The following is a 22,245-nucleotide window of genomic DNA, read 5'->3' as shown; positions in this document are numbered from 1 at the left end:
TTGGGGGCAGACTCACACAGCTTAAACACAATAGCCAACAGTGATAGGAAAAACCTGGGAAAGATTTTTGAGTACTCAAGACTTAAGGACCACAGTGACCAAACCATACATCCATGGACTAAACAAGTTCAACCTTATTCTATTAGATTCAGGCACATGCAAGCACCCTATTTAAACGAAATACAATAACCTCCCTCTAGAAGTTCACATCCTGCATGAACAAATTAAATATACTGTTTCTGTTTCTCACTGGCTCCGTTTTGTTGATTCATTAAACTAAATCTGTACTATATTAACTTTAGTCATTCATGACTGACATCAGTACAGCCAGACACAATTCACGTTTAATCTTTATTATGTGCTATAAGCACTTTTGCAAAAAGTGATAGTGACTTAAGTCTCAGCAAAAACAGTGTTTATATCATCCTTCCTCCCATATAACAATACATTTTGTTTATGGGTGCCTTTTTATGACACTCAAGGACACCTTACACATACAAATATGAAGCATTGTCGTTTCTTTTTTTAACACCAGCGCTTAATTGTAACGTCACTCCCATATAGGGTTGGGCATCGTTTGGATTTTAACAATTCTGATTCCAATTGCGATTCTTCCTTTCGATTCCGATTCTTTGAGGGGTGGAGTTGAAAAGGGTCACATGCTTATTTCACAAATAAGAAGACATTTTTGATTCAATGGTGGGTTGCAGTTTTACCGGGCTTTTTTCAACGTAAAATAAAGCCACACTAGAACGCCGCTTACTGTGCTCCATGGCTGCAACACAACAAGCGCCTGGCCGCTACGGAAACCAAAACTTGTGCATGTTAAATTTGGAACCCATGATCAGATTTGAAACCAAATCGATTCCAAGTAAGAATCGGTTCTCGATGCCCAACCCTACTCCCATATTTAGAAAGGTTTGCTGAAATGGCAAAATCACTGATTAATGATACCCATTTCTTAATTACTTCACACATAAAAGGGACAATTTGTGTTAAAAATGAACTGAGCCCAAAAAACAGTAAACAAAAGTCCTACTGTAAGTAAAAAATAAGTCCCAATGTCTGTATTTGTTTTCTACAGATACAATAAGCAAATAATTAATGCTTGACAAGATCTGTCCCTGGTCCCTGATCTAAACCACCAACACTTTTATTACATTTTAGTTCTCTATACAGCCCTTTTGTAAGTTATTTACAGTATATTTCAGTGTGTAAGATATAAAGAACATAAGAAATGGATAGAGAAGATGAGTACAGAGGGATCATTTCACCAACAGTGAGCGATTAAATAAACAAGAATCAAGAGGATGATGTCAATATATATGTAGGTAGTGAATAATTCTAACTGTTATGGGCAATAAATTATGCTACATCAAAATAGTCTATAATGGGATGGATACCATTAGAAAACACAGCAGTCTTTCTCCTCTGGAATGAACCCACACTGTGGTAACATTGCACCTGAATAACTGCTCCATCTGCCATAGAAAACTACAGAGCAAACTGTAAAATCTAAATCTGTGCAACAGACTCATGGACAGGGAATCTTGTTGGATATGCAAGAGGGAAACCTACATCCAGATGACATACATAATACAAGTACATATGTACAAATATCACTATAATGCTCCCATTTTTTTAAATGTGATTTATATAAGAGGAAAAGAAAAGGAAACACACAATAGGAATGTGTAAGAACAGAAATTGCACTGTGCTCCGTTTTGTGCATGAAATGAGTAGAAGAGGAAGAGACTGGGCTATAACAGCACGGCCTGAACCTCAAGCCATCTTAAAAGAATTGTTCCACATCTTGGGAAATATGCTCATTTGCTTTCTTGCCAGAGTCAAGATTGATACCACTCTAATAAACTAGGCTCACTCTGTCCAACGGTAACAAAATCCCCCTAAAAGCCCCTCTAAAGATGACTAACTAACACATTATCTCGAAGAGACAATTTTCCGTTTTTCTAGCGTCAGCACAGGCTGCCAGGCAACTGCTCAGAGGTAAAATATAACCTGATCACAGAATACTGTGCAACACCGCCGGTGTTCTGACGATTTATGCTGCCTTGTCGAAAAAGCACACCTAATGTGTTTGTGTGTATTTTCGTGACTATTATAACATAATCGTTATGTATGTTTTTGATTACAAACAGGGGTAAGTGTACGGTAAGAATACGGGGAGCATATGTTGATAATCTATTATAATATCTTTTTTTTTTAAGATTTCAGGAGTAGTTAACGTATTTAACGGAAGTCTCGCCATTGCCAGACCTTACTCCATTACTCCACAGCGCTGCAGAGTAAGGTCTGGCTCCTCTACACACACATTCCTGGTTGGGTTGTTTGCATTTGTTTAATCCAATCACAATCGTCTTGGCCGGCGCTAAGCTCCGGACGCAGAGATGATGGCTCTGCAAAATGGTCTCGGGAAGGAACTTGTTTTGGTGGGGAAAAAAAAAAAAAAAAGATAAATTAAGGTTTACCTCAAAGTCATACAAGAGCAATATAGTTAAAACCAATGACAACACCATCCTATATAAATCTACATACTTTGGCTAAAAGATGAAGTCCTGTAAAGTGCAACATTTGGGTGTAGAAGATCCTTCACACCCTTATACAAAATAAAACATATTGATGGCTTGGGTTAGGTCTGTGTCATATTTCCATTTTCTTTCCCCTTCTCTCTCTAGCTCTCTCTCTTATCCGTCAGTTGTTTTTTTTTGTTTAAAGGAAGCTGGTTTCAGAGGTATCCGCCCAGACACAGCAGCAGCAGGACGTGCACAGTGAGCAGATAGAGGCTGAACAGCAGAGGGGTACGCTGGCGGGAGCAGAAGGCCACTCTGAGCATTCGCATCAAACCCGGGCCACCTCTCCGAGTCTGCAAGAGACAGATGACAAGGTTACGGGAAACATTCAGCTCATAAGTCTTTATTATTATAGTTATTAAGATGACAGATGAGGTGGTACAGCACATTAGTGGCGCCTTACTCGAGTGACAGCTCCTTCCGGCTCGATAAAAACAGCAGTCTCTGAGTGATCCTCTTCTTGTGTAGGGTGCCATTTGGCCTGGCTATGACTAATAATAATAATAAAAACGGATGTTAGATGTCATATTTTGTAAATAAACAAATTTATCAGAGCTAAAAGATGAATAATTCACCTGCAGAAAAACAACAGAAAGCATATGAAAGAACTGTGTGTCAACTGTTATTACAGAATATGATCTGATTAGTCTCAACATCATACCATTTAAAACATTTAATCAAGAACAATCTAATGATCAATGTTTCTGAGCCTTCTATTATAATTATTTGAGTATCATTGGGTTTTGGACTGTTTGTTAGACCAAAAAAAGCAAGATTTTAAGATTTAAACTTGGTTTTGGTACAATTGTGACGTACATTTTACGCTATTTTCATTTGATGGACCAAACAGATAAATCGAGAAAATACTTAGAAATAAATAAATACTTAAATAACCATTAGTTGCAGCCATAGCATATTTATGGTTTATTGTATATGGTACCACTATTTGTTTTCATGCTTCTTGTTGTATATGCTAGATACTCGTATGTGATGTGAAGATATTCTAGTTTTAGTAGGTTACAAGCTATAAACAAAACACTGACATATTGTCTTTCTAAATTTATATTGTTGGCAAACCATTGCTTATTTACACATCTAGCAGTTTACAGTTTTAGCTTTGTTTTGGTCTCCAGCAACTCCTGAGGGAAATATCTGGCTCTTTAGCTAGTGGCTAACTTTGTGTGTCTGTAGTTTGTAGCTGAGAAGGTAGTGTACTGTACAGTGGGTTCATTAGAGCTTTTGTTGCTAAATACATCTGCCTCCTGCAAAAAACTTTGATGAGAGTGGTTGGAGTGAACCAAAATAGTGAAGTGGGCCGAAGAACCAAAAAAAGACCCTTAAAAAAAGCTCTGTAGAGCTAAGGAGAACTGCAGTCAGATGATAACTAGAAGTTTTTCACCATTAGCCACCCTTTCATATTACACACAGTCATTCAATCTACTGTTAATATAAAAGCATTGCTTATAGCAGCTTTAATTTCCCTTTCCCTTTATTTTGTTACATTTGATACCGTTTGAGTCGATCCTGTGTGTCCATTAGCTGCTCCTCAGCAGCCACCCTCTGCTGCATTTCTTCATCCAGCCTGATTCAAAAGAGTTTAACATTGATTATACCTTACTTTAATACTTCTAACAGTATTTCTGGTAAGGTTTGACCTATACTATACCTTCTCTGTAGCTCTTTGACCTCAGCTACGTATGCAGGGCTGTCTACCAGGCCACTGCGCTCCTGTGGGGCTCCAGGAGCACTGTCCACTTCCTCTGTGCCCTGTAGAGAAGATAACGACTGATGATTTTATAGTTTATATTATGCCTTCTGCGAGCCAAATTTCTGGAGGGCCAATTAAAGGTGCAGTAGGTAAGACTTCTAAAACTAACTTTCTCTCATATTTGCTGAAACTGACCCTATGTTTGAGTAGAACTACATGAAGCAGGTCATTTAAAAAAAGAATCTGGCTCCTCTGGCACCACCTACAGCCTGTAGTGCGATTTGCAAAAATCCACAGCTCCCTGTTCAGATGCACCAATCAGGGCCAGGGGGGGGGTCTAACTGCGTGTCAATCACTACTCATGCACACGCATTCATTCTCCCTTGTGGGGGGAGGGGCTTAGGAGACCGTTTTGGGCTTTAGCAGAAAGGGGGGAGGGACTGAGAAGTTGTTGATGTTCAAATGTTTTGGCTAAGTCCTGGATCTTCACAATCCTACCTACAGCACCTTTAAGACTTCTAACACGACTGAAGGTCCAATTATTTATTCCCAATGTGGTATGAGATGTGGAACTAAAAGACAAAGAATGACACAAACACATAACCTGGGGGTATTTGTGTCAGGGGTCCCAAGTCTGAATCAACACTAGTGCTTTTCGCAATGTCACCATGCACAGACTATTATTTTCCATTCCAGTCATTAGTACATGCAAATGTTAACCTCTCTCTGATAGTGTTCCTGCTGAAGTTTGGGCTTGTGTGTGCGGGCTTCCTCCAGCATGGCGGTGAGTTGCCGCAGTTGTTGGTCCCTCTCCGAGAGCGTGGCGAGGGTCTGCTGCTTCAGCTGCTCTGCTTGAGCCATCCAGTCAATACGCTCCAGTCTAATAAAGCACATGACAAATTAACATGCAATAAAAGGCTTTTGTGCCCTTTTGCTTTGTCAAAACAGTGACTATGATGACATAGAGCTGGGCAATATATCGATATTATATCGATATCGTGATATGAGACTAGATATCGTCTTAGATTACTGATGATTATTCATCAAAAATCTCATTGTGTAAATATTTAGTGAAAGCACCAATAGTCAACCCTACAATATTGTTGCGGTATCGATATCGAGGTATTTGGTCAAAAATATCGTGATATTTGATTTTCTCCATATCGCCCAGCCCTATGATGACATAATGCTGGCTCTGTGGCTCACCTGAGAGTTTCTATTTCCTGCTTGCCCAGTTCCACCACATTCTCTAGCTGCATTATGACACCCAGTATGTCTTCATTCTTGTTCTTCTCCTCAAACAGCTCCTGGCTGATTTTAATCAGCTCTCCTGCTCCAAGGCGAGCCAGCTCTGACTTCTGCTTCTTGAGCTCAGACGACTGGGTTTGAAGCTGCTCCAGCTGCACACAAAGAGAAGGAAAGAGAAAAATATATGACAACATAATACAACTGCTCACATCATTATTTATATTCTTTGCCAGGAGAGTTGTGATTATCTGTGTGTTTCTGACTAAAATATGTATATTTATGGTGACATGTAACTCACCAGTCTCTCCCTGTCATTCTGCAGGGCTTGTAGTGCGTTCTTCAGCCCCCACACTTCTCCAGTGGAGCCTCCAGGGCTGCTGTGTGCTGCGTGGCCACCTGCCTTGCTCATCTCTTCCAGCTTCCGGCTCAGTTCCTGGACCTTGCTTACTGCCTGGTCCCTGCTGTCCTGCAGGGAGGCCATGGCTTTTGAGAATGAATGGTTCTCTGCTCTCAGCTGCGCCGTTGCCTCTTTCTCCTGTAACAGATTCTGTTCGACAGCCAGCAAGTCTCTGGCCAACTCTGCCACCCTCTCCTGAGCACTCTCCGACTCTGTCCGCATCACACCTCCCTCCCATCGCAGCTCAGCTAGCTCTTTGCTCCTGCTCACCTGCTCTTGTCTCTCCTTGAGCTGCCTCTCCTCCAAAGCCTCCACTTGTTCTCTCGCTGCTTGCAGCTGCTCCCTCAGCTTCTCAACTTCTGCACCGGGAGCATCTATCACCTGTGGTGCTGTCCTAACGTCAACAGCCTGGCTAAGAGTCTCCCTTTCCACTCTAACTGCTTCTACTCCCGTCTCTCTGGCTCTGCTCACGCTCTTTACCTGACTTTCCAATTCATCGCGTTCCTTTTCCAGAGAGGCAATGCGCTCTCGCTGAGCTGCCAGAAGCTGTTTGTGTTGGGAGTCCTTCATGCTCAGGACATGGTTAAGTTCGTTACGGTAGCCGTGAAGCTGAGCGGACAGCTGGGCCTTTCCAGCATACAGGTCGTCTCTCTGGACCAGCAGAGAGCGCAGCTCTTCTTTCAGGCTGTTGTTCTCCCCTGCCGCCTCTTGGATCAGACCGTCCTTTTCCATAATCACCTGAGACACAATATAAATATTATATTGACTATTGACTAAAACAAGCTCAGCTTCAGATACTATAAGCTTTAGGTTTTTGTGCATTACCTGCAGGTGTCTCTCCTCCAGCTGTTTGTACATGTTGAGGACTCTGTCTCTGTCATCCTGCAAGGAGCCCATGGCCTTCATGAAAGAGTCCAGTCTGGCTTTTCTGTTGTTGCTCTCTTCCTCTGCCTTTCGCAGTTTTTCTTCCAGATCCCGCACTTCCCCTCTTCTCTGCTCCAGCTCCTTCTCAGCCTCTTGTGCCCTGCTGTCGGCCTCCTTTCTAGCCTCCTCTGCAGCCTGGGAAACAAAACACACATGAATGGTGAAAAATGTGTCATCCGAGAACAATATAGAGCATGTGCTGTAGATGAAAACGTGTTAAAACCTGAGTAACAGCTTGCTCCTTCTCCCCCAGCATTTCCACCTCTCTCTTTTCCTTTTCATTTAACTCAGTCTGCAGACTCTCTGTCAAGGCCTTAGACGACCTCAGGTCTGTCTCTAGTTGCTCCACGTTCAGACACAGCCGCCTCTCTTCTGCCTCCCTCTCCCTCAGCTCAGTCCTGGCCTGGTCGACTTCACCCTGCAGCCGGCCTACAGCCTCCTCCAGAGCTCTGGCCCTCTGAATGAGACTCTCCACCTCATTTTTCAGAGCACGGGCTTCATTTTGTGCAGAATGCAGCTCAATCGTAGTTTGCTGAAGCTTGCTCCTCTCCTCCTCTAGAGCAGCTTTGCTTTCTGTGACTTTCTTTTCCTCCTCTTCCAGTTTCAGCTGACAATCGTTGCTTGCTTTCTCTAGTCTGAAAGAAAAGAAATGTTGTGAGTATTGAGCTAAAGCAGAACATAATCAGGGAAATAAGACAAATCCAGCGAAAAGGTTTTTACCTGTCGACTGAAAGCTGAAGTTCCTCTTTCAGAGCAGATTCTCTCTGAAGCTGTTCTGCCAGTTCCTTGGCCCGTGTTTCAGCCTCCCGAACTTCAGCCTCCTTACCCTGCAGAGCATCTTTATAACGAGTCTCCCATTGTCGGGTCTCGTCCAAAACTCTGTCACGGTCATCTTGCAGAGAGGACATGCAGCGTGAGAAAGCGGCTAGCCTGGCCAGAGACTCGTCCAGACGTGCTTGCATTTCCTGGGCCCGTCTCTCAGCTGCTTCTGCGACCTCTCGGGCCTCCAGAGTGGCTTCCTCTTCCCTGTCTCTTTCTCGGTCCACCTCTTCCAGTCTCAGCTCCATCTCCTTCAGTTCGGCTCCAAGCCTAAATCTCACAGAGTCGAGGGTTTGCTCTGCCTCTGCTTTCATCGAGGCCTCTTTCTCTTGGGCATTCTGTTCAAGGGTCGTTTTCTCAGCTAAAGCCTCGCTTGCCTTCTTCTGAGCCTCATCCAGCTGAGATTTGCAGCTAGCCAACTCTGCTTGAGTCCTTTTCAGGTCTTCAACAGTTTTGGAAGTCTCCACTTGGGATTGTTCTAGTTTGTTGTGGAGCTCTTCATGGCCTTGCTGCAGCGCCTTAGCTTCTTTACCTAGTTCACTGATCCTCTCCTGGTACTTGATGCAGTCCTTCTGCAGCTGACGGACCTCCAGCTGCTTCTCCCTCAACAGTTCTTCCAGCTGACGTGCTCTGCTCTGGCTGCCTTCTCGGACCCTCTGAGCAGACCTCAGCTGTTGCTCCAGCTCCCTCTGCTTACCAGACTCTGCTTCAGCTTCGGCTCTTTCTCTCTGGGCTTGCCTCATGTCCTCCTCCAGCCTGGCAGCCCGGTCACTCTCACTCTGAGCCTCGGCTTCCAGCTCGGCACGCTCCCTCACCAGCCTCTCCACCTCCCGCTGCAGCTCAGCGAGGTGCTCCCGGTTGTCTGCTGCCTCTTGCTGGTAGCCAGCGATGCTGCCGTTGAGCTGAGCCAATTGGTTCATCAGACGCTCCTCCAGGTTATCTTTCTCAGTTTCGAGGCTTCTGAGCAGCTCTTTGAACTGGGCTTCCCTCTTTGAACCCTCTTCAATCAGGCTCTTTTCTCTCTCTTTGCCCTCTTGGAGACACTTCTCTAGAGAGGCCACAAGGCTCTCCTTTTCTCTACTCTCTTGAAGATCTCGCTCAAGAGAGGCCAGCTCAGCTTTGAGTCTAGCCTCCTGTTCCTGCCACAGTTCCCTCTCGGCATTAACAGCTGCCTCCATCTCCCTCATTTTATGCTCTAATAAAACTTGAACACTTTCAGTCATTTCTGCTTTTTCTTTTTCCTCAGTAGGTTGTGAATGTGTTTCTGGTGCATGCACTGCAGCTATTTGGTCAGCTGCTGTGTCTTCTTCTTTGTCTTCATACTGACTCTCAACATGCTCTGCTTTGGTCGTGATTATGTCTGATTGCTGGGCAGTGACAACCTCTTCTACAACAGGGGCAGAGCTAAGCAGAGTTGCGTGCATTACATTGTCTTCTTTCTCTCCTGTTTGGGCAAGTTGTTCCCTCAACTCTTCAATCTGCTGCCCTAAAGAGTCTCTTTCTGCCACTGTAGCATCCAACTCAGATTTCAAAGCCCCCAGCTCATCGTGAAGTCTTTCCACCTCAGCTTTGAGAGCCCTGCCCTCTCGTTTTATTACATTCTTGTCCTGCATCTCACTAAGTCTCTCATTCTCCTCCTCTAACTCCATTATTTTCTGCTGCTTCGTTTTGGCAAACTTTCTCATTTTGTCTTTCACTGAATCCACCTCTTTCTGCGACTCTTCCGCCCGTCTTTCGGCATCCTGCTTCGCAGCCTCCTGCGTCCTCACCTTGGCCACGAGGTCTTGTCTCTCCTGCCTCGCAGCTTCCAGGACTCGTCTCACTCGCTCTGCTTCATCGCTCACATTTTCATACGACTTGAGCAGAGTCTCGTACTCGTCCTTCATGCCTTGAACCTTTTCCTCCCATTCTCTGCAGGTTCTGGAAGCTTCTTCTTTCGCTTGCTCCACTTCTCTCTTACAAGCATCTTTCTCATTCAGTATGCCTTCCATGGCCAGTTTGAGGCTCTCACAGGATGATCCTAGGCTTTGGTTTTCCAGTAATGTCCGGTCAACCTCATCAATGAGTCGAACTTTTTCCGCTCTCAGCTTCTCCAGCTCATCTTGTGCTGACTCCATTTTCTGCTGCAGTTCAGCTAGGAGCTTCTCAGTTGAAGCTAGTTGTTCCTTCTGGGTTTTGTTTTCTTTTAGGGCCTCTTTGCGAGAGATCAGGGCAGCCTGAAGTTTCCGATGAAGCTGCTGGTTCTTTGCCTCGCTGTCTTTTTCTTCCTCTTGCTTCAGCGGAAGCTCAACCTCTAACCTTTGGGTTTTTTCTTGCTCAGCCTTCAGTTCTTCCTGTAAAGAAAATATTAGCTGATCCTTTTGAGTCACTGTGTCCTGCATTGAGCGTATGAGAGCGTTCTGCTCGCTAAGCTGCTGGCTTAGCTCCATGATTTCATGGTTCTTACTGACGAGGAACTGCTTAAAGTCCTCGACTTCGGCCTGAAGAGTTGTAATTGAGAATGTAGAATCTGCAGATTCTGTTTTGGCGGCAGCGTCCATCTCCGTTTTCAGGGTTTCAGCGTAAGACTCAGCCTGGTGATACTTTTCTCTAAGATCATTAATTTCCTCTGAGAGTGCATCAATCTGTCTTTCCTTTTCTCGTAATGCTTGTAGCTCTTTGCCCAATTCCAATAAGTCAGCCTCCTTCAGTGACAAACTGGTCTGGGTTTCCTGCAGCTGCTTCTCTAGCTCTGTGTTAGTCATCCGCACAGTCTGGATCTCTCCTCTGAGAGCTTTCACAGATTCCTCCATTTGTGCAGAAAGGAGGTCAGACTGCTCCGCAAGACGCTGAACTGGATCGCTGGATTGTGGTTGTGATGAATCCGTCTCAGATGTGGCAAAATCCACCCAATCCTCCTGGACCCAATCACCTGTTGCTTGCTTTGCCAAATTTTCAGCCAGTTGTGTGGTCTCTTGGCGAGATTCTCTATCAGTGCTCACTTTTTCTTCTAATTCTCTCAATTTAGTGAGAAGAACTTCTCGCTCGCCGCTCTGCACCTCAAAACGTTCCACAAGCTCGCTGTATTCTTCTTTCTGCTGCTTCAGCTGTTCACGGTGGTGCCTATCTTTCTCTTTGGCTTTGCGGATGGTTTCCTTGCGAGATTCTTGGGCCTCCTGAACTTTTTTCTGAAGGGTTTCACACTCTGCTTCAAGAGAGACCACTTGGGATTGTAACACAGTTGTTTCAGAAGAACTGTCAGCCTGCTGAGAGTTTTCAGCTTCTTCACTCAGCTTTCTATTCAGAGCAAGCGTCTCACTGAGAACTTGATCCTGACGGCTAATTTTCTGTTCAAGAGTTTTAACTGCCTCTTCTTTGGATCTTAAAGCTTGCTCGAGTTCAATGACTTTAGCCTCCATTTCCTGAAGCTCACATGCTCTAGATTGTTCTACCTCTGGAATGTCTGCAGGAGTTTCTGCCTTTGCAGTTTCATCTCGCTCTTTCCATTTCTTTGCTTCTACCTCAAATTCAGCAACCTTCCGCATGAGTTCTTTGCGTTGCACAAGTGCAGCCTGCAACTTCTTCTTTGTGGTTGTCAGTTGGCTTTCCAGCACTCCTTTCTCCTTTCGCAAACTACCAAGTTCATCATCTACATGAGCAGCGGAGTCTTCAGAACTCCCTTTCTGTTTCTCGTCTCTGACTTTCTCAAGGTCCACTATCTGCCCCTTCAGTTTATTGACTTCACTGTCTATCTGGAACTTCTCTTCTTCTGCTTGGAGGAGTTTAGCAGACATGCTCTCATTGAGCTCCATCACCTCTTGCTCTTTTTGGCTGAGACGAAGCTGTAGCTCACTGATCTCAGAGTCCTTCTTTGACAAAGTGTCATTGTTGAGCTCTGATGTTTGAGAGTATTCCAACATGCTGTTTTCCATGTCTTGCAGCCTCCTTTCAAGCTCAGAGGAGAGGAGCTCTCTGTCCTCCAGCTGAGCACTCAGCATCCTGGCCTGCCCCTCCTGCTCAGAGAAAGCTTGACGAGCCATTTCTAGTTCTGTCTGCAGGGCCTGGATCTTCTCGTCCTTAATTTTACTTTGAGTGCTTAAAATGTCTAACTGTTCTTCTAGAAGCTGCATTTCAACACCGCGTTTCTCCACCACTGAGCTGCTTTGCTGAGAGAGCTTGTCCAGCTCCTCTCTGGCTGACTTCAGTTCTTCTGTAAAAACATTGGCCTGGGACTCAGCCTCGTCTTTGGCAGCAGCAAGGCATTGTGTTTCTTCTTCCAGGTTCTTGATTTTCTCCTGTGACTCTGCAGCTGCCTCTCTGAGCCTCTGAAGCTCAGCCAAAAGCTCACTGTACCTCTTCTGGAGTTCCTCAGCCAAGGCCTGAGCAAAGACCTGGCCAGAGGGCACGTTGCCATCTGTGGTGGAAGAACTCTGCTGAGTTAGATGAACTTGTACCGTCTCTCGGATGATGACAGAGGATGACTCAACTTGAACTGTGGATGTTTCCTGCTCCATGCTCGTCGCCTCCCATGACTGCAGCTGCAGCTGGCCAAAGTCCTGCAGGATGGACGGCCACTCCTGGCCTCCATCTTGATTGACGGCTTCCAGGAGGGTCCAGCTGCTGTGGGCCACCTCTGAATCACTGCTGGCGACCATCTCATCTGAGGAGGTCCCTTTGGATTCTTCTGGGGACTCAGACTGGTGTCCAATAAGCTCTGGGCTGCTCTCATTATCAGCAGGAATGGAGAGGACTGAGGTGTCCTGAGCAACTAAGGTGGTGTCCTCTTCTTGTGTGTCGTCCATGAAGTCAGGAAGGGCTGCACAACTGTCATGGGGGGCCGTACTGGCATCCTGACCCTGATCTGGAGTCTGACTGTAGTTTTCACATGATGCAACCCCACTGGAGCTGTGCTCCTCAGCCAGTCTGAGGGACTCTCGTAAGGCAACCAGCTCATTGTCTTTTTCTAAAAGCTGCTGCTCCAATTCCACTATGTGTGCTGTGGAAATCAACAAAGTAATTAGAAAAAACATTGTATGGCATTTTTCTCCAGAAAAATAACTTGAGGTCTAATTGACAATTAATTTATTTAATCATTTAATTATTTTTAGCTTTACAAGCATCCTAATTTATACAGTATGTATGTATGTGTGAGCATACTGACCATGACCATTATATTTGATTCTGTTTCCATATAATGTATACATTTTATTTTGGGAGAACAAATCCAGTTTTTGTACCTTTATTAGCATCAGATAAATCCTGAGCAGCTGGTTCAGTCACATCCCGTCTTTCAGATGTCTGAAACAAAAAAATGAGACTTAGCAGGATTGGAACTTTTACAATATTATGATTAAACATTTACTGGAGAAAAAAATCCTGTATAAAAAGAAGGGGGACAACACTGTTAACACTCTGTATGGCTTCTATGATTGTTCTTAAATACGGCTGTAACGTGAGAGGAAGGTCGGATAAGACAGGTCGGTCATAACAGTGGATCAGTGCAGAGGGGATTAGACGCACTTCTTCACACTGAGTTGAAGTATTGTCCTTCTATGACCCTGCGCCTGTCCTGTCTGAGACTCAGACACATGTTGTGATCCTGGACCAGTTGGAGAGGATAAGACCAGTCAGACTGCCCTGCTCTCAAAATAAAAAGTTCTGCAAACTGTATTTTAATGAAAGAGGGGAAACACAATGACACGGTTGTCTGACTTTGTAGATTGACTAAGAACTACTTTAACTTCTTAAACCTCAGCTTATACTAAGCTTCCAGTCCCACATCTCCCACGTCAACACCTTTTTTAATCATATAAACAGAGACACAGAAAAACTCATAACGAAATCTGAAACTTTGAAGTTAAAGCTTGCAGAGTACCACAAAGCTTACGGACCACATTTTGAGGCGGTCAGGTTTGCACTGTGATCAAATCTCAGCCAGTGTGAATGCAGTCCGTACAGCATGACCACATTCTTAAAAAGGTCCCATGGCATGAAAAATTCACTTTATGACTTTTTTTTTAACATTAATATGAGTTCCCCCAGCCTGCCTTTGGTCCCCAATTGGCTAGAAATGGTGATAGGTGTAAAACGAGCCATGGGTATCCTGCTCTGCCTTTGAGAAAATGAAAGCTTAGATTGGCTGATCTGGAATTTCCTCTTCATGAGCTCATAAGGAGGAAGGTTACCTCCTCTTTCTCTGCTTTGCCTGCCCAGAGAATTTGGCCCCCCCATGAGAAAGAGAGAGACATCATGGCTTGAAAACAAGCGAAGCATTGCATTTGGTCAAGGACACACCCCCACCCCCCACCTTGCCCCGCCTCTCTCCTCCTCAATAGCATTTAAAGCTACAGACACAGAAATGGCACATACTAAGGAAAGCTCATTGTGGGACTGGCTCTAGTGGCTGTAATTCTGCACCAAGGCTGAATTTCGGGAAAGAGACTTCAGATACAGTATTAGGGGACCACTAAGGCCTATATAAAAGAGACTTCAGATACAGTATTAGGGGACCACTAAGGCCTATATAAAAGAGACTTCAGATACAGTATTAGGGGACCACTAAGGCCTATATAAAAGAGACTTCAGATACAGTATTAGGGGACCACTAAGGTCTATATAAAAGAGACTTCAGATATAGTATTATGGGACCAGATACAGTATTATGGGACCAATAATAAATTAATAAATAAATTTATTTTATTTGGTTATATGTTATAGGACCTTTAAGAAGAAAACCCACACAAGTTGAAAGGTTAACTGCTCTTCCTGCTAGCTTAAGCTGCCTGGCAAAAACTACAAGTGGCAGCTAGAAGTCTTTCCTGACAAAAATGGATTTCATTAATTTACATATCTAGATCCAATCCCATCGCAGGCCGAACCGAAATTTAATATGTAAATGCAAAAGCCTGTGGATTGGATGCCATTATCCAGATACAGGTATGGTCTCAATCGCTAGTTTTAAGTCTTCTGCAACACAGAATGATGTTCATATTTTGAATTATGGTCTCGTTGGTTTTAAAATCGGCGATAAAGCAAGGGGTGTTTTAGGGCGTGGCTATGATGTGATTGCCAGTGAAAGTGTCTAACGTAACGTAGAGTGTAAGCAGCTCTTCCCTCACTCCTCCCTCTCGTCTAAAATCGTCACATCCGCAACCAGGATGGCTGCGCCCGACTCATAGCAGATCTCCACAAACCAGTGGGTGACATCACGTCAACATTGACGGTCCATTATTATTATTATTATTATTATTCTTCTATGTTTATTATTATTTAGTCTATGGTTAATACCAGGTGTAAAATAGGCAAATTTGCACTGACCAATAGAAGCTCCAGCTGTTGTATCTTGGCAGTGGTTTCCTCCTGTTCTGTGGTTTTTCTGTCAAGTTGTTCTGAAGATCAGAGATTTATATGAAAACATCATGATAAAACTAAAAGGTTTGACATGAACACACTGAATTTTATAAACAGACACAAACAGACACATTTCCTTACCCTGAAGGGTTTGTATGGTGTGTGTGAGCTCAGCACAATGTTCTTTACTCTCACTGCGTTCATCTTTCAGCTTTGTCAGTTGGGTCTCAAAAGACTGCACAGAGTCCAGGAACAGGGAAAGGTCAGCAGGGAAGGGGACTTCATCTGCTGCTTGCACATCTTCAAGTGCCAGAGAACGTAGATGTCTCCAAATATCACCCAAGATTTCACATTTCTTCTGGACATCTTCATGTTCCTCTTTACATAACGCCAGCTCTCGCTCTAGTTTATCAACTTCCGACTTCTCCCTCTCTGAGGCCTCGTGGCTGGCACCGACAACTGCCTCTTTCATAGAGGCAAGTTCACTTTCGAGCCGAACTATTTCCACCCTGGCGCTCTCTAAAGCATCATGGCTAGCTTGGACGGCTGCGAGCTCAGCCTCTTTCATCAGAGCCAGTTCTCTCTCCAATCTGGCAACTTCCATCTTCTCCTTTTCCAGAGCCTCCTGACTAGCATGCTCTGCCTCTCTCAGGGAGGCCAGCTCGCCCTCTTGTCTTGCCACCTCCGTTCTTTCTCTTTCCAAGTCCTCCAAGCTGGTTCGGAGGGCTGCGACTTCTGCATGGGCCCTGCTGGCCTGTTCGGCCCACTGCTGCCTCTCTTCCTCCCTCTGCTTGGCGGCCTCGGCCAGCTCCTGCTCCATCTGCCGGAACTGAGCAGTCAAGATCTGAGCAGAAAATAAACAGAGAGAAGGAGAAAAAGGATATGAGTGGGTGTGTGATGTGTGGCTCAGCCAAACAATGCATAATAATGACATGGCATTAAGATGTGGGGTGTGTCTGTTTGAACAGTTCTCTTTTCATTAAGCAGGAGCAGTATTCACTACAACTGAAGCCTCCTCTATAAATACCTGCCAATATGCCGAACAGTCTCTAAACCAACACACTATAAGTAGCTGCACAAACACAAACGGCATCCAGTTCATCAGGACCTGCACCTGTTTTTGCTGATCAGCACTGCTCACTTCCTGCTGCAGCATTTCCAGCACTTGGGACCGAGAGCTTAAGGCCTCCTCAAGCTCTTCACAACGCCTCTGTGCTGCATGCAGGGCCTTGGAGAAAGAAAAACAAAGAGACCAAATGATCATATAAACAGTGAATGTATCTGTGAAGTGTGGCCATCACCTTCTCTTTCACTAGTGGGGAAATTGAAGCATTTTTGTGTTCATCCCCTCGAGATGAACGGAGGCAAATTCCAGTTATTTGCCAGTTTTCACAACTTGGGTAATGGGTAATTCCTCTTTTTAGCTCAAGCTATTTCAAAATAAAGGGTTAAGTTGCAGTTCATGGACTATGTTTGGCCTGGTCTCGAGGTTTTTTTAAATCTGAATTGAGGGTCTAAGGATAAAAGGAGTTGTAGAGATTGCAAAGTGATTATGTACTATACAGATAAAACCGACTTAACTACATTTCCTTACAGGACAATGACATTAAACTGTTGGTAAAAGTCTAAAACATAAATTTTCCAGAATTTGACGCTACAACGATCAATTAATCAATTATTTGATAAGAGATAAAAATCAATCTGCAATAATTTTGATAACTGATTCATCATTTAAGTATTTTTTTAAGCAAAAATGCTAAAACTTAAGAGGTTCCAGCTTCTCAAATGTGAATATTTGCTGGTTTTCATCTTCTGTCTTCTATGATAGAAAACTGTAGACTGGGTAAACCCAGCCCGATCTGCTGGCGATTTGATTTCGCCCTGCAGCTCAGGCTGGAGACCTGTACGTTTATCTATCCTGCTTCCGTTACAATTTTGAGGGGACCAATCACAAACTGGCTTATCCACCTGGCGCGCTATTGGCGGGTTTAACACGATGACGACAGAGAAGAGACCAAGCAGATTTTTGTTTACATTCAACATTAGCGGCCACCGAAGTGCAGCAACCGGCAGCAACCCGTTGATGCTGCTGTCGCTGCTACGTCACCCGGATCGTTGGTCTGATTGGTTGAAGGACTATCCGATTGCGTACAGAGTCATTTTGAACTATGCCCGTTGATCACGCCTCTTGTGCAGAAGAAAATACAGAGCAGACTCCCCAGACTAATGTTCAATCTTAAAAGAATGAGCTTGGTCTGGTGATAGCCAGACTAAGAAAACTTCATATATGTCAGATTTTGAATGTTAGTCAAAAATATCAGAAAACAAGCCATTTTAGACCAAACAATTAATCAAGTTAATAATCAGCAGATTCATTGATGGTCACAGTAATTTTTAGTTGCAGCTCTACCATTAAATAAAAAGAGAAGAAAACGTCAAACAAATACTTAGAGTAGGGGCTGAATGGGTCGATTATAAATGAATAAACCACAAACTAAGTCAGTTATTTAAAGAACTCCTGGATCGTATACCTGCTGAAGCTCGCTGTCCCTCTGAGACTGTGTTGTGACCCTCAGCAGCTCTTCTTCATGTTTCTGGATCTGTTCCTGGAAACGCACGTCCTTCTCGCAGACCACAGCCTGCAGTTTCTGCAACTGAAAAACAAAAACTCAACAAATCATTCAGGAAGAGCTTTCTCGTGAAATTTAAAATACAAATAATGATGGCTACATGTAATTCAAGACACAGTTAGGTCACCTGTGCAGCATGGGCAGATTCCTTCTCTTGAAGGAGCTGTTCTGTGGTCTGGAGTCGCTCCTGCAGCTCTCTATGGTCGGCTTCCACCTCGCTCAGCTTCTTCTTAAGTTCTTGGAGATCCTCCTCGACTGCGGCACCAGCTCCTGTAAAAGAGCTGTCTGGACTCTGCTGCAGACAAATGTTCAAGTCAGATAAAAGCTTTGAGCTTTATTGTCAGTTAGTGGTGAGCGGGTGGCATAACTTAGTCTGTATAAGATCTTTGCTGTAAAAGGCTACTGGAGGTAGATTTGTTATAATCCTACAAGCACAACACAGACTATTTCGTCCGATTTAAACTTACTGTTGCTCCTCCATGTCCTTTCAACTCAGTTATCTGTTTGTTGAGTGAAGCCATCTTGGCTTTGGCCTGCAGTTTGAGTTTGGTGAAGCGAGCCTCAGCTTCATCTTTCTCATTCTGTGGATATGAAGCAAAAAAAAGCATCCGTGCTCAGTCATAGAAGACGTGACATAAAGAATATAGTGAACTGACTTTTGGAGTTTTAACAGCAAATTAACCCAAAAAGTTGCTTACCTTGAGCCGTGCATCTTTGTTAGACAGTTCAGTGTCCTTTTGGATGAGCTGGGTGTCTTTGTCTCGGATGAGCTCCTTCAGCTGGACCACCAGTTGTTCTAGGTGAGCCAGTCTCTCCATCGCCTCCTCAGGAGCCTCAGACTCCACTGGAGCCTGGTCCTCACCGGCAGGGAGCTGAGGCACCAGCATGTCCTGTTTAAGGAAACAGATAAGGTCAGTTTATTTGTCATGGCAAGTCCAACTCAAGCTGTAAAAACAGCTATAATGTCCTCGGTGGCTATGTGATCCAATGAAAGATGCAAGATATAGCTGTCTTTGACCTATTTCTGTACAGATAGGATCATCTTCCTTTATTTCCTAAGATAGGAGGCAAGCAGACATTTCCTTTCATCATCCTCATGTGTTTTTTCAATGGTTGCTCCAAAATGCTCCAGGGACATTGAAACTGGACATAAAATCCACAATTCCTCATTTAAAAACTGGGGACACAGTTAGAACTTCATTAGAATTCATTATAGTTTGTGTGTTGCTCTCTCACCTGTGGGTCTCCATCTGGGCCCTCCTCTCCAGAGAGCTCCTGGAGGACTGTGGCCAGACGGCTGAACATAAAGATGGCACTGTGAGGGGAAAAAAATATCAAAAGGTATGAGGCTTCAGCCTAGTAATGTCTGGCATAGAAATCCTTTCTTTGCTGCACCTGCGCAAGCCCTTTCCTGTTTGCTATGGATAAATAGTGGACCTATTCAAAATCTTTCTCCAATGTCCTTCATCAGTGTACAGGCTAATTAGCATTACAGATGTAAGCATACATTTTAATTATATTCATAGTATCATAAATACAGCCTACAATTAAATATGTCTTGTGTTTGTAATGCACAGTATATAATATAGTATATCGGTACACTCGCCCTTTAACTACATCTTTGCCAAGAACAGCTTGAAGTGCTGCATGATGATGTCCTCTGAAGGTGTGAATATACACATAATCCCAAGCATATTTACTGTATTTGACTTTAGTATGCACATAGTGTCTGCAAGATTGTTACATTACACTTGAGCTGAAACGATTAGTTGTGAGGCTTGAAAAATACATGCAAAAACTTTGACTCTAGTTTTAAGTTGCTCTCAATGTTACACACAGTTCCAATAGAAATAGAGATAGAAATACAGCTAAAAACAAGGACAACAAAACTGAACAAAGATAGGGGAAATAAACACAGAACTATTATTTATATACAAGTAGGCAAAAAAGGGGGAAATCATATAATCATTTTGGGCTCTAGGGAACTGCAATCTTTTTTTCTCCATAATAGTATAGGCCAAACGATTAATCAGTGAATCGAGAAAATAACTGTTAATGAAAGTAATTGTTGGTTGCAGCCATACAAATTACATTTCAAACCTCACTACAAAGTAGGCCTGAAAACGAATGAAAAGCAATATTTTGGGAAAATAGTACATCTCTACCTAGAAATGGAACGGTGTAATATGGAGTATATGTAGCTAAATTGTTGTAGGTTATACGTGGATAATACAGGAATTAGGATATTTTACAGGAATTTATTTATTTTTCAGAACCAGACAGATTTTCAGAACAATGTTTATATAAATAAACTATACGACCTGGGCTTTTACTGACCCATATTTTGTATTTTTTCTTATTTTTCCCCTCCATGTCTAAAACAACACATTTCCACTTGGCAGACACCTCCCAACCCAACCTATTTGCTCCGAGCTGGATCGGTAGAGCCGAGCTTCCCCGAACCTGCCGGACACTCCACTGCGGCTGCGTCACTTTTTTGTGAACAGCAAAGATTATAGCTAGCTAACGCAAAAATCGACAGGACGCTATCCAAGCGGCTGGACAGCGATGTCTTCAAAGAGTAGCAGACACATTTGAAGATTAAGAAACGGTGGTGTGAACAGGACACTTTGTGAAAACAACCGGTGTTTACTCTGCGTGTAGTTTCCACGATACAGTAAGTTAGCTAATGCTACTTAGCTAGCTAACGCTGGTCACTCGTAAATAAGGATTACAAACCTGATTCGATGAGTTTTTTCCTCTAAGAATGACAGCTCTGTTATGCAGCCAAGTAAGTGGTGTGCTTTTTTAAAGAAAGGACATTTGACTCACCTGTGCGAGTGCTTCCCAGGTAAATGTATCTGCTTTTGATTTGATATATTTCCTCGGATGGATGTCAGAGCATAGCCACATCACCAAACATTCCCGGAAACTAAACTTCCTTTGCTCTGATTGGACAGCCGTATATAAGGGACTGTCTGCAAATTCTCAGGCGTCTACTCCTTTCTAGGGAGTATCTGCGTAAACATATATTTAAAAATAAAACATAAAATAAAACGAACCATACAGAAGACAGTATAATGATGGCAGGACATGAACAAAGAGTCAACCGAATCGTCAACCATGGCAGACAGCTCGGGAGAAGTCTGTTGCTGCTGGTTTTCTACACCACAGTGTTTGTGACCTTTGTGGGGCGCACCGTGCAGTGGATGGTCAATGCAGTGAAGTGGACCAGCCTGTTTGCACGCTACACGGTGTCTGTGTTTGACTTCATCTACAGACATCTGCACTGGGGGAAGAGGAAAAGTGTCGCTGGGGGTGCGAGAGAGATCTGCCCAGAGCTCTGATGGAGCTACAGTGAATTAATGTGTATTATAACTTTGTCTAACTGTGTTGTCATAAAGCCAAATTAACAACAAACACAACACATCTGGAGCTGAAGGGATAAACTTAAAAAAAAAATATGAAGAAGGAAACTGAGGCCTTACTGAAGTCAGAATAATTACAGCTTTTTACTTTTTTAAACTCTTGAAACAGAGCTCTTTGTTACATAGTCTTACATAATGTGTGTATACCATGTTTGTTATTGTCAGGCAAAGCTCTTCCAAAATGTTAAAAACTACATTAATGCTGTTGGAAACTATATTTCTATTTGTGAGACACAATGGGGAAAACCCTGTTGCTGACATTCATCACTTATATCTGCTGATTTGACTGTTAATGCAAATGTATTACAGGGTAATGCAAACTAGAGTAAAATATGTTGGAAGCATTCATATACTGTATGCCTCTTACGCATTACATTATTGCACTACAGTGCATGTAGGATGTAAACTATCCTATGAAGGATTGAAAACTATCAGCCAAATGTTTTTTGGTTGTTTTATTTTTTACATCTGTGCCTGTCTGAAGCATGCACAATATTTAATTTTGGCCAATTCTTATGTGGCATGAATGAACAATCAGCTACCACTCAGACTACACCTGTGGAGATGCTGCTTCCTGAGGTTTTCCTGTGATAATCTAAAAGTCATACTTCTGTTTTGCAAGTTTTTTGGCCAGAAAGAAACGCTAACGCTCCTCCTTAATGTATCCCAGACAGAGGCAACTAATGAGTTTAATGTGAGATATGACTAAATGAAAAGTGAATTGTTGCTTTAAAGTGACCCATAGCTGTATTTACTGATGATGTTTTTATTTTTACTTTTGTATTAATACATATATTTTAATTGAAAGCATTTTTAGACTTCAGTTAAAAGCACTAACATGTATATTTCTGTTTTTTTGTCTTTCCTTTGACGTATAACACAAGTTGCAAGTCGTAAGAACGCACTGTTGGAAACATTAACTGCACTGAATACTGCTGCTGAATACCACTAATACTGCTTTGAAATATGATTACATGGTTGTAGTATTATTTTCCTTGTTTATGGTAATCACACTGAGATCAAAAAGCTTTCTGCAGTGTTTTTATATTAATTTCACTAACTCAAACTGCATGGCTCATGCCTTTTGGTTTTAAACTGTGGTATCTAAATAAAACTCTCTACCAAGTAATGTTTTGTAATCTTTTAGTTTTTTTTGCAGAATGAAACAAGT

General features: G+C 43.2%; 1 protein-coding gene across 2 annotated transcripts; it reads right to left on the bottom strand.

The window, feature by feature from the left end:
- Positions 1 to 337: 337 nt before the first annotated feature.
- golgb1 (golgin B1) lies at positions 338 to 20,589 on the bottom strand. Of its 2 annotated transcripts, none has more exons than XM_078242580.1 (20): positions 20,479 to 20,589; positions 18,883 to 18,961; positions 18,345 to 18,536; positions 18,114 to 18,227; positions 17,774 to 17,941; positions 17,548 to 17,670; positions 16,131 to 16,244; positions 15,158 to 15,860; positions 14,984 to 15,054; positions 12,904 to 12,964; positions 7,589 to 12,662; positions 7,092 to 7,503; positions 6,770 to 7,003; positions 5,846 to 6,682; positions 5,506 to 5,699; positions 5,020 to 5,179; positions 4,258 to 4,358; positions 4,102 to 4,173; positions 2,995 to 3,082; positions 338 to 2,884 (listed from the first exon to the last, which is right to left on the bottom strand). In XM_078242580.1, exons 2-20 carry the CDS (start codon positions 18,949 to 18,951, stop codon positions 2,747 to 2,749), a joined length of 8,925 nt encoding a protein of 2,974 aa, XP_078098706.1. In that variant the 5' UTR covers positions 18,952 to 18,961; positions 20,479 to 20,589; the 3' UTR covers positions 338 to 2,746. The 2 variants fall into 2 exon arrangements, with proteins under 2 accessions (XP_078098706.1, XP_078098707.1); XM_078242581.1 differs by having other exon boundaries at positions 17,774 to 17,938.
- Between the last annotated feature and the right edge of the window lie 1,656 nt (positions 20,590 to 22,245).

The sequence above is a fragment of the Sander vitreus genome, chromosome 23 (assembly GCF_031162955.1).
Source record: "Sander vitreus isolate 19-12246 chromosome 23, sanVit1, whole genome shotgun sequence".
Lineage (NCBI taxonomy): Eukaryota > Metazoa > Chordata > Actinopteri > Perciformes > Percidae > Sander > Sander vitreus.
This window is presented reverse-complemented; position numbering and strand designations above follow the sequence as displayed.

Excerpts from the sequence above, each read along its gene's own strand:
- golgb1 (XM_078242580.1), bottom strand. The coding sequence starts at position 18,951 with ATGTTCAGCCGTCTGGCCACAGTCCTCCAGGAGCTCTCTGGAGAGGAG. Across the intron at positions 15,861-16,130 it reads GTGCTGATCAGCAAAAACAG|ATCTTGACTGCTCAGTTCCG; the intron begins GTGCAGGTCCTG and ends TTTTCTGCTCAG. Across the intron at positions 5,180-5,505 it reads CAGGAAATAGAAACTCTCAG|ACTGGAGCGTATTGACTGGA; the intron begins GTGAGCCACAGA and ends GTGCTTTATTAG.